This window comes from Coturnix japonica, chromosome 7 (genome assembly GCF_054131305.1).
Source record: "Coturnix japonica strain WE chromosome 7, WE-NBRP24, whole genome shotgun sequence".
Classification (NCBI taxonomy): domain Eukaryota; kingdom Metazoa; phylum Chordata; class Aves; order Galliformes; family Phasianidae; genus Coturnix; species Coturnix japonica.
In genome coordinates, this window is record NC_140669.1 from 17377182 (window position 1) to 17389472 (window position 12291).

Genomic DNA, 12291 nt, shown 5'->3' on the forward strand with positions numbered 1-12291 from the left:
AAACCAGCCTGTATTTCAGAGGCCAGCTTCTGTTTAATGACTACCCTGAGTCACAAGTAGGAGCTCAGTGGGACTGCCCTCCCACATTCACCTGAACACAGAAAGGTGCCCTTTCTTCCCCTATACAACTTTAACTTCCACTCAGAGCAACCCAGCAAACCAAATTTCCCTTTTCCTCATTCACAGCTAAAACACACCAAGCCAAACAGAAAGAAGTTCACAAAGTTCACAAAGACAGAAGTTTTCTTTATCCCTCCTGTGCTTTCAGATTTTAGTGGAGCTGCAGTTCAGGAAATATTCTACTAGATAGCGTATGCTTAGTAAGCAAGTTCAACTCTTACATGTGTAAAGATTTCATGTGGGGGTGAGATATTTAGTACTGGAGTGAACTGGGCTGGGAACACTTATTAAAAAACACTACCTTATATGAAGAACACAGAAAGCACAGAGGGGTATTGAAACCAGCCATATTTTCATGGTCTCCTTTCTCCAGGTAGCAAAATTCCACAGACCTCACTTTGGCCATGATAGACATACATAGACCAGTCTTTCCTGGCATTTTGTAATCATTTAGAGGAAAATCCAAGGCAATATCACTACCTACCACAAAACCAAGTTATTGCAAAGAAGCAAGCTTATTTCACATTGCTGAAGAAGAACTTTACTTGCTGAAGGGAAGTAAAAAAAAACCAAAAAACTAAAGAATATGCTTGTTATTTGAATGGAGGTAATAATAAATAAATACAGGCCGTCCTTAAGGACATTGATTCTCTCTCCTTTTAAAACTGAGTAAGATAATGGTAAATTCCATTCTAGGCAAGGAAAAACAAATAAAACAAAACAATCACCCAAGTGTTAATCTGCTCTGCTCTCTACAGCACTTGCTTTTTTGACAATCAGGTTCAAACAAGGGTCCACATTAAGAAAGGTATTCTTTTCACACTTCTGACTTGGGCAAACTAAAAAAATCTCATGTAAGAATCTGGCACTGTATGAGCTCACTATGGGAAACATCTGCAACAGACATACCAGTAGTATCACAAGCTAGAATCTGTGCATACAAGTGGCACAACATCAAGTTTTACACAACACCTGCCACCGTTGGCCTAAACAATCTTTTATGATTGCTGTGCTCATTCTCAGTAAAAATATTCCATCACCTTCAAAGTGTTCCCTTTATACATTGCTCTCACACAAACCGGTTACACACTCAAAATTCTCAAAGCTCTGTATCTAAATTGTAAGAAACTGCAATAAAACAACTTACTGATAACTTAGTGGTTAGGAAAATAGAATGGTTGGGTAGCTACACTGGAAGCAAACCACCAGAGAAGAACCTGGAAGTCGGAATACAACCGGGTAGCTTTTACATGTGCCAATGCATCATAGGAAGAAGATGGGGGACAAACCAGCAGCTACAAACATTTGCTAGGCTGGAAACTTAGGGAAGAAAAAACAATACCTTCATTCTCAGGTGGACAACTACCATCACATTTCAGGTAATGAGAACTACGAATAATAAACATTCATCAAATTAAAAAAAACAAAGTTTGCTACATTGTTCTTCAAACGGCATTAGAAACATGTCATGGATTTATTTACCACATTTTTATCACCTTTAACTTGAGATCACATTCTAGATGTGAACCTTCCCATCCCTGACTTGTTGATTCAGATTCAGTGTATTTAGCACTCTGCTTTGTACTCAGCAAAGAAAACAACAGCCTGCAAAGCACCATGCCACACTGCCAGACACTGACAACCTGCCTCCAACCTCAGAGGAGGAAATATTTCAAGGTACTCGCATACGTGTCCCAAAACCTCCCTGTTCTGTCTGCGATAGCCTGGTTGTCTCCCATTTCTAAACCAGCACCCTGCAGCTGTGCAATGTGATCTCTTCAGTGCCACACATGAACAGCAAAGAAACTTCAACACAAAGCTGCATGACTGCAGTTACATGAGCTATGGCACAAGATTCAGTAAACAGTGTTTACAGTAGCACTACTTAACAGTCTTCCTAAATTCCTCATAGCCTAAGTCGCATGGTTCTTGAATAAATGACCGACCAAATACAGATCAGTTACTGCATAAAACAAGGGATAGAAGGAATGCTTGATACTACATGGAGTTGGAAACACCAAACAGTTCTGATACAAGAGAAGTGTACAGATACAATTTTACTTAAGTCCCTGCCAATGTTTTCACTTCAAAGCCCTAAAACACAAGTTCACATCTATTCAGCTGGGCAATGATGCCCCTGCAAGAGATGGGAGAAGCCAACACTCATGAGGCACTGCTACAACCCTGTAACACATTCCAAAAAAAGAAAATATTTTCTTTAACTTCACCCTGTATTTCCCAAGCAGTCCCATTTCAAGACTATTAAACCTAACATTTGAAAAGCAAAACAAAAGAACTTTTGAGTGACAACTATGTATGTCAGAGGCTGATTGGTTGTTTTTTTTAATTCACTTGACTGGTTGATTTTGGTTATTTGGTTTCTCCACATTAAGGCTTTGGAGAGCACTTTTTGGACCTGCAAAAACAGAGCACCAGGGGTTCCTGTTCCCAAAGGTGGGAATCTTCACATGGTGAGCACCTTGCAGGCAGCTGCCAGGCTGTCCCAGCGGGTTGCGGGTAAGGCTATGTGAGCTGCTGCACTGTGAGGCACCATGCAAGGCCTGCACATCTGACAGGGAAGCCAGCCTGGTGATGGCAGGAGTTGAAGAGAGGGGTCCGGCGTCTCATAATAAATGTGCCCAGGCCAAAGGTTCAGCACAAGCACAGCAGGCCCACACCTGGACACCCAGCGCTGGTGCTAGTGTACGAGTCTTGCCCAGGCCCACGCTCTCACATACTGCTGCCAGCACACAGGTGATGTCTGGAAGCACTGCCTGAGCTCACCAGTCAAGAACCAGCATGCGCACAAGCTCCTTTAAACACGTTTCGGGTTATTTTGAACTTGTTAGTTTGATCTGACATAGTTCTTGCATATGTACAAGCCAATGCCTATGAGCACACCGGCCTATTAGTGTTTGGCGGCCTACTGCTTTCACACAAGATGCACCATTTCAAAATACACGTTTACGAAGCAAGGTGCACTGCTACCATCCTGCCAGCTTACGCCAAAAGCAGAGACATGGACACCACCAATAGCTCACACTGGCTCCCAGAGAGAACTGCCCGGCGAGGCCATGCAGCCATCACAACATGGGAACACTACACACATAAGGCCAATCACAGCACCACGCACAGAACTGGGCTTTCACTGCTCTGAAACCCCATATCTGCACAGTGCAAATTACGGCACTTAGAACAATCCAACCGCAGGAGTCGTGAGAAGGGATGTAAAAAACACCATCATCATCATTGCCGCCTTAAAAATTAACATCACAAAACTGCTTTTCCATGCCTAGATGCCAGGCTTAAACCAGTTTTCTTTAAATAACAAATAAATATATATATTTTATATATATACATGCATGTGCATATATATATATATGTGTGTGTGTGTGTGTATATATATACACACACGTTATCTGTACGTTGTGCTGCAACCATCATTTCAGGCTTGTGCACCCGGTGTCTGAAATACATCCCAAAATATCCCACGCAGGCACTCAATATGAATATTACATGCACGCATCCATAACAAGTGTTGCGACACTGCTGAAACCTACTCCTAATAAAGTTAAAATCAGCACGTTCAGCTGGGGGCGGCCGTTGTGCTGCCAGTCGGCTTCCAGGAGCGCAGGAGCACAAAATGCCTGCCACTTTACTCAGCATCTTTAACATATACCGTAATCCCTCTCCAGGTATTTTCTAGAGCATTTCGTGTCAGCCTGCCTGGCGGAGCGCGTGCGGAGTGACGGGAGCGATACAAGTCTGACAACTGCTGGCACAGAAAATGGAGAAGCACCTCCTGCGTTTTGGGAGAGCGAATCCCCGGCACCGAGCCCTCAAACTGCTTATCAACAACGGCAACAACGACAAAAAAAAAGCCACAGGAAGACTTGAAAAACAAAGACCGCTCTTCTCGCTTTAATTTCTATTTCAAGTTCTCAAGTTTCCTGCCTGGCCAGCGACATTTTGCAGAGATCGGAAGGCGAGCTACGTGGAATTGATCAAAGTGGGGCAAATGGAGCGAAATTACACAACTGTTCAGCACGCGGGTGTGCGGGCACAAAAGTTCTCCCCCGCCACAAGTAGTTCTCCCAGCAGAAAGCCGCGAGCCGCTCTCCAGCTGTAGAACTGCTACATCTTGTGGCGGTGCATCTCAATGCAAGGAGGAAAAGCAGACAATAACCCGAACGGAACAGAGAAGGGACTTGTTTGCTCATAACCTTCATACAGCTATTCCCCGCAAACACCCACAACACCCCGCTCTGCCTGTCGGTGTAACACAAGAGGGGAGGAGCAGAGGAGGGAGGAGGAAAATATTATCATCCGAGGCGTGATGGAGGAAAGCAGAAAGTTGCAGTCATAGCGCGGCGGTGGCCGTGAGGCGCCCTGTCACCGCCGCCGCGGGGCCGGCCGCTCCCCGGGCGCCTTCGCGATAGGGACGAGCCCCGCGGTTCCGCTCCGTCCCCGCCCCACCTCCACGATGCCAAAAGTGCCCGACTCCTTCCATCCAGAAACAACGGCCGCGTCCTCCCGCACTCCGCGCACCGCCGTTACTCCGCCGCCGGAGGAGGGCACCGCTCCCCGGGGAGGACGCGGGCAGCGGCCCCCGCCGAGAGCAGACGCGAGCCGGAAGGACGGCCGGAGCGGAGCGCCGCGGCCCGGCGGGAGGGGGGCGCGAGGAGCGGCGGGGCCGAGCCCCTCGCCCGGCGCCGGAGGCTCCGCTGGGCTCCGCCGGGCCCGGCGCTGACCCCGAGCCGCCGCCGCCGCCGCGAGGGGCACCCGCCTGTCCGCCACCGCTCCCCGCCAGCCCGGGACCGGCCTCCGGCGGCGGCAGCCGGGCCCCTCCCCGACGGCCGGCCCCCCCCCACGAAGCCCCGCGGCGCGCCGGTTACCTTCCTTGGGCGGCTTGCCGGGCGGCGCGCCGTGCAGCTGGGAGGCCGCCGCGGAGCAGCCCTGCAGGCTCGGTGGGGACGTGGAGAGCCGGGACCAAGATGGCGGCCCCTCCAAACTTCCACTGCTACTTTGGACACTCATCAAGCTACTTTCCTGGAGCCTGGCAGCCGCCGGGGGCGGCGGGGGAGGCGGCGCGGCGGGGGGACACCCAACGCCGCGCTCATGGCCGGGGGGCCGGCCCGACACCGGCGCGGGGAGGCCGCCGGCGGGCGGAGGGCTCCGGAGGCAGGCGGGGCGCGGGAGGGACGGGGCGCGGGGCCGGCGCCACCCGCCCGCACCTCTGCACTGCGTCGCCGCGGCCGCCGCCGAGCAGCCGCCCGTGTCTGAGGCTGAGGCTAACCTTCCTCACCGCCGCCGCCGCCGCCGGGGAGGGGAGGGCGCAGGCGGGGAGGGGTCATGCGCAAACACGATCGCGAGCAGAGCGAGCGCCGCGCTCCGCCGGCGCCCAGCCGAGCCCAGCAGCTCCGAACCGGAGCCGCCCAGGGGCGGCGGGCGGGAGCGGCGGCCCCCGCGCACGCACCTGCCCCGGCCGGCCCCCTACCCACGCCCCGCGCCGCTCGCGGAGCCGCGGCCGAGCCCTGCGTGCAATGCGCTCGGGGGGAGCGCGCCGCGGGCCGGACACGGTGCCGGGGGAGCGGCGAGCCGCGGCAGGGCCGAGCCATGTGCCGGGCGCCTCCTCCGCCTGCGCGCCCTCGGGCCGGAGAGCGGCATGGCCGCGTCCAAAGCCCGGCTGCTCTTCTTTTCCCTACCGCCAGCGCGGTCTCTGCCGAGAACGGGAGAGACGGGGAAAAGTCAGGTCTGAAACAAAGCCTTCCCGGTTACGAGCGTAACTTAATGGTTTCGTTCGCTTGGAAGAGCCGTGGCTTACATGCGGGAATGAGGATCCCCACGTGCTGGGCATGGCACTCCCGTACGCAGAGAAGACCCCCGGCCCCGCGTTCACTGCCCTCCCCTCTGGCTCAGGTTGGTGGCAGACTGTTCATGAAGCAGCTTTCGCCGATTCCTCCTCATTCTCTCCAAGTGACACGTCAAATTTTCTGAGATCCTCACCGCCCACAAGAATACAGCATCACTGCAAGCATCTTAGCAATAAGGCATTAACCTGAAGTAAAAAATCAGTTGGTTTACTTCCTAAGTAAATCTGGCTCAGAACTCTCCACGTGTTTGGCATGGAGAAATGTTCTCTAACCAGGACCTCCTTGCCTTTAAGGACTTATCACAGAAAAGACTATTCAGGCTTTACTAAGCAACTTAGGACAGGAGTTGAGTAGTACTTTGACATGAAGTGAGGCTGTGCAGTATTGATACTGGGGGGCTGCTACAGCTTCTTAACTTCCTGCAAGGTTAAAACCGAGCCATGCCCACAGAGCAGAACCGTACCTTGTAGCCTGAGGGACAATGGCTGGTGAACTGATGAGGGTTGGTGCCCCCCAGGGAGAAGCAGCATGTTCAGAAACTTGTTGGCCCACACGTATCCACTTCAGACAAACCAGAGCCCCGCAACCTTTAGAAAAACCTACAGAAACGCATCCTTCCTGCACTATTCACTGGAATAGTGAATGAGAAGGAAGATGCCATTCGTTACTTAGGTTTCCATCGAAAACCTTTCTTAATGTGCCAGAGCTAGTACTGACTTTAAGGCGTCCTTGTAAACCGCATTGCTTTGGTGCTACCATTTCAATCATAGAATCACAGAATGGCTTAGGTGCGTACCTTTTAGAATTATCCAGAGACATGCTAGAAGACTCATTCTGTAGCACTGTAAATGTGCACAATGCTCTTCAGTCACTGGCGATAGCTGCAATCAAACGTCACCTGGTGGGCAAATGGGTGACCCCTCATAGCAGTGAGCTCTGTGCCACGCACCCCAAATGTTAAAAATGAAATCTAGCCCAAACAGTACCAAATAATTATTACTCATTATTTTATGTTTTGTTAAAAATATTTGTATATTAGATAGTTTTCTTTGCCTTCAAGTTTTCAGGAGTGGAATAGTCTGCTCTCACTGTTTGCTGGGTACACAGCACCTATTGACATCAGATGTGACTCAAGGTGGGAGAAATGGGGAAACACCCACTCAGCGGGATTGCACTGGATAGAAACAGAGATGGTGCTGCTTATCTGCATAGAAGGGAAGGCTTGATTCCCACCTAGTCCTCAGAAAGCTCATTGGATTTCACTACATGCTAAGAAAGGACCCTGAAATTCAGATCAGAACAGAAGGGAGTGAAATGCTTATGTGCTATTTCTCCCATGAAAGTAAGTCAAATGTTAGCTAGCAAAGGTTTATCACAGCAGCAACCCTCAAATCAAGGACTCCTGAAGAACAGGAAAACATTCTGAAATGTCATTATTCCAAAGATAAAAAAAGCTGAGCAACAAAAATCTGAAACAACAGAAATGTGAGAGCTTTCAGCTTTGCTGATGGAATTACTGCGATGAAAGTTCCTTGCACAAATAAACTCACGCTCTACCCCAAAATCTTTAGAACAGTAAGAAGAGTTAACTGGGAGATAAGGAAGGAGCTAAAGAAAAGAACTGATGAGCTGCATAGCAAAATAAGAAAGACTGCAGCAGGAGTGACCTTCTATAGGCATTTGCACTGCACCTACAAAGATAGTTGTGTACTCAGATCTAATGTCCATCTCTAAACCCTTACAAACATCCCATAAAGGAGAAACATAAGCAGTTGCAGTACTCCATGCTGATGTAGCAGTATGTTTGCCAGTGTATACCAATTTGATACATCCATCTATCTACACAAATGTACATCTCTCTCCAATCACATATACAGGACACACGCACCCTATAAGCAGCACCAGCCACCAATCTGATTTGATTATTATGGTAGAAAAAAAAATATTCTCCTAACTAAAATGGACATACTGGCACATTGGCTCCAACAGAAAATGCCTAAATTACTTAATCATTAAAATGACATATTTATGACATTTTTAGGTTAGATGGAATGCAGTATTCTAGAAAAATATAACCAAAACTACTGTTCTGTGTCTCAGTGAATGGTGGAGGCTCACAGCTCACACACTGTCCTTCCCACACCCAACAGAGCTGTGTGCACTGTGGACCCTCCCCATGCCACACTGATGCTCTCCCACCACCAGAACTGCAGTGCTGACTAGAATCTTCCAGGCTGCATCCTGTAGCTCAGGAGACTCAAAATGCAGCTTTGGCGTGAGTACAAGGTAAAATGCCAAGTGACTGTGACAGCAAGTGCATTACTGTGGTACAACACGCCTGCAGATTTAACAGCTTTTGTACCTGATCCTCATGTAGCATTTCTACTTAGAAGCAAAAAGGAATGCTGTAATTATACTAACATTAATTTTCAAGTGTAGTTAAACTTTTCTAAAATTGATTTAAAGCAATGATATTTTTATAGGAAAACGTTACTCAGATCTTGATTAAATCAATTTCGAAGCTCAATGAATTAGAGCTGTCTCCCTGAGCCACATACCCCACTACATGCTTTATAATTTTTTTAATATAGCACTTGCTAGCAACTGCGAGTTGCAAGGTAACAAAAACATACATAAATAATGTACGAGCAAAAATATCCTCCCTAAATATACCAGCATATCAAGATGAAGAGAAGCCAAAATGAAAAAATGGTATCACATAAAGCCTACACTCGAGTTCACAAACACCATGTAAGCACAGATCTATTTTTATCAGCCGTGTAATTGTCATAAATTGCATTTATCAGATACCTTTGCTATCGTCACCAGTAGTCAGACCCAGTGATCCACCTCTGCTGTGATTTCTTGTACTCAAATCTCTAAGAAGCCTGCAAACAACTTCCCTTCAAACCACAACCAAAAATTAAACTGTGTTCTTATGATACAAATGTTCCTCTCAACACCAGACTCGCTCTTCTAACTCAGATGATTAGTTACATTCCAGTTAGAATGAAGGACACTTTTACAATCCTTTACTGTTTGTCATCTTTATCAAAAATAATTGGGATTTAAATGTTCCCCGGTGAAGAAATGAAAAACCCAACCCTGATGGATGCTGCATTCACTTTCTTCTCTCCCACCTGTCTATTTTCATTTTCTTCTACTGCTGTTCTTCCTGTATCCCTTGCAATCTACTTGTCTGCTGCTCCCTGCAATTTTTCCTACACTCAGACTATTCCTTTTATAATACTGTTCTCTGGTAAACAGTCTCCTCTTATGTGTCAGGCTTCCTCTCCATTTTTTTTTTTGAGCTTGTGCTTTTCCATACATCTTTCATACTTGCATCTCACTGTTTACACCTTATATCTTCTTTCACGAAGTACCCACCTTGCCTGGAGCTTATTTTGCTGCCTTTGATTTTAAGCCATTAGAGATGGACAATATTTGCAGACAGTCATGTCTGTATATGGTTTCTAATAGCAATGGGGCACACCTTGATGCTTTGTTCAGACAAAAGTCATACCAAATTGAGGCCAGTGTTTTTTTTTTATGTAATTGTGAATAAGGCCTTCAAATTCTTGCTATATAATATCAACAATAAACCTGACAGATAATGAAATATTAAATATTAGATATTCAAAAGACATACTTTAATTTACAGATTCCTTGCCTTTTCTCCCTTTCAGCTTTAGCTCTGCTGAACTGCTGCTTCACTCTGCGATGACACTGTGCTGGGAACAGAGGAGCTGCTTTGCTTGATCAGATCTGACACCCACTTAGTCCAGTGTCCTCTCCCTGGTTTTGTCCAGAAAAGTCATATTTCATGCACATCCTCCCTAAAAAAAAACAACAAAACAGACACTGTCCCCATAGGAGACCTGGGCCAACCTTCTTCCTCACCACCCCTCAGCACCACACACAGAATGGTCAGGAAAATAACAGTGCAGGAGACAAGCCAGCTAGCAGATTCCTGAAAGGCACTGTGAACAACGTGTGGTTTCCAAGGGTTCAGGAGATGAGAGGAAAAAGGCTGCCTTGTGTGTTACTTAATCAGGATCTATTAACTGATAAGACAAAGGTGGAAGACTGTATAATATTGACCTCAGATAACAATGTTCCTCTGTGAGATTTCCAATGCCTGACATCATGGTTTACATTGAATTATTTGCTGATGCAGAGGTCCCTATTTACCTGGTCATTTTCACAAAACTTATAGAAGTACAGTACCACTGAGACCACTAACATTCAGTCTAATTTGGTTGGAAAGAGAGTAACAAGTTCAGAAGTTATCGTATGGCCTGGCTAGTGATCATATAAACATTTCCACAGAAAAATGGGCTAAAATATTCCAGAACACTTAGAAAGCTAAAACAGCCCTTGCTTGATGATTCTTTTCTTTTTCTTTTGAGAATGGGTGGAGTTGTGAGTGTTCTAGAAGATTGGAAATGATGAAAATAGTGCCTGTCTTAGGAATTTGAGTTCATTTGACCTGACCTTCATTAATACTTTATCCATCACTGAAGGATACTATCACAGGTTATTAGACAGTTAGTGTACAGGCATGAGGGTAACACATGAGAGAAAATAATTATGCAATAAGAGATTAAAATGTAATCTTAAGATCATTATTGTATCAACTACTTCAATTTGCTTCTTAGGCTGGGTGACAACCTCGTTGAATAAGAAGGAATCATCAAATGTGGTATCTGTGCTTTAGCAAAAAGCTTTTAGTTTGGTCCTCTTTAATTTTTACCTACCACAATAGAATAGGTGAAATCAAGTTAACTGTTGACACACAAGCAGTTAAATATTTCTCCCTAACAGTATTTATCAACAGTTTCCTGCAGCAACATCCTTCAGGGATTCCTCATTGGACCTATTCTATTCAATTTTTCATTTCACATCTTGGATAATGGAACAGAGAGTAAACTTGTAAGATTTGCAGAAAATCTGGAACAGGGTTGCAAACACGCTGAGAAACAGACCAGAATTCAAAATATCTTGGTACCTTGGGCAACAATCTGACTGAAACAAGCTCAAATTAGAGAGAGAGGTACTAAGAGATGGTACTACTGATGACAAGAATAAAACAGAATATATCAATATAATATAATGACTCTTTAGCAGGGCAACAGGATTGCAGAAAATGATAGGAGGGTTAAAGTGGATTTCCAGATAAAATAGAGAGTCAATAAGATGACAATGCTGCAGAAAAGCACTTCTGATTCCAGGATGCATTGGGAAGTGCACAGTATGTGCGATTCAGGGCCTAATTATTTTGCGATCTTCAGTGCTGCTGAGGCCTCAGCTGGAGCATTCTGTACAATTCGGGGCAGTGCACTCCGAGAACAATTTAAACAATTTGGATGGAGTTGAAATGAAATCAACAAGAATGATAAGTTGTTTTGAAAGTAGGACATACAAGGAAAGGTTGAAGGAATGAGGCTTGGTTAGTTTAGGAAAAGAAGACTGGAGGGAAAATGCATATTTTAAAAGGCATTGTACAGAAAGTTACAATCAACAGTTCTTTGTTCCTACCTGAAATATAACAATAATTGCTTAATTTGCAGCAAGGAAGACTAGACTAGATGAAAAGAAAACAAAACAAAAAAGCCAACTACCCCCCCTTTCAAACTAAAGTCTAGATTAGATGGAATAGGTTTATAGGCTGTGGAATCCCCTTCATTTGTGGTTTTTAACAGTAGCCTATACAAACATCTGTCAGGAATGACCTAGTTACCCACTTCCTGCCTCAGAACAGGGATGCACTGGATGACCTTTTAAGGTCTTTTCCTGCCCCTCTCCTTTTTCTTTTCTTTTCTTTTTTTTTTTTTCTTTTTTAATCCTGCAATGATTTCAGTTGTAGAGAATTCATTCCCTTTACCTTGGCTGCAATATGTTGGGCAGTACAGCTGCAGCCAAAGCCTTAGTAAAATAAAGCCTCTCTCTAAAACCTCTCAGTAAAGTAAGAAATTATTAGAATGATGAAAAAAAAAAAAAAAAAAAAAAAAAAAGATGACTCATTTTAGCAACTTGAAAACATAGCATGACAAAAAAAAACCCAACCCACTCCAAACAACAAATATAAACAGAAAGATACAATCCACATTCTTATAATGGCAAATAGTGTTCATGTTTTTTAGCCAGCCTGCACGTATACACCCTCACATAGGCTTCATGCAGTACTCATTATTCTTTTATAAGACTTTTTTAATAATGATGATAGAGTTGACTGTCATGTTGAGAGATACAATCAACTACATGGCAGAATATCTGTGTTGTGCTGAATTTAACTAAG

General features: G+C 45.7%; 1 protein-coding gene across 8 annotated transcripts in view; it reads right to left on the reverse strand.

Moving 5' to 3' along the window:
- TLK1 (tousled like kinase 1) overlaps positions 1-12291 on the reverse strand; it is an 83637-nt gene that overhangs the window by 56083 nt on the left and 15263 nt on the right. The window contains exon 1 of one of the 8 annotated variants that reach the window (XM_085552502.1): positions 5945-6114. The exons of 4 other annotated variants lie outside the window; for them this stretch is intronic. Coding sequence is in view for 3 of the 4 variants with exons in the window: in XM_085552499.1 (XP_085408625.1) it covers positions 5417-5738 (322 nt within the window). In the remaining variant the exon portion in view is untranslated. Of the gene's footprint in view, positions 1-4596; positions 4803-5015; positions 5739-5944; positions 6115-12291 lie in introns of those variants that run through there. 3 more of the 8 variants (XM_085552499.1, XM_015868504.3, XM_015868505.3) reach the window with 3 other exon arrangements.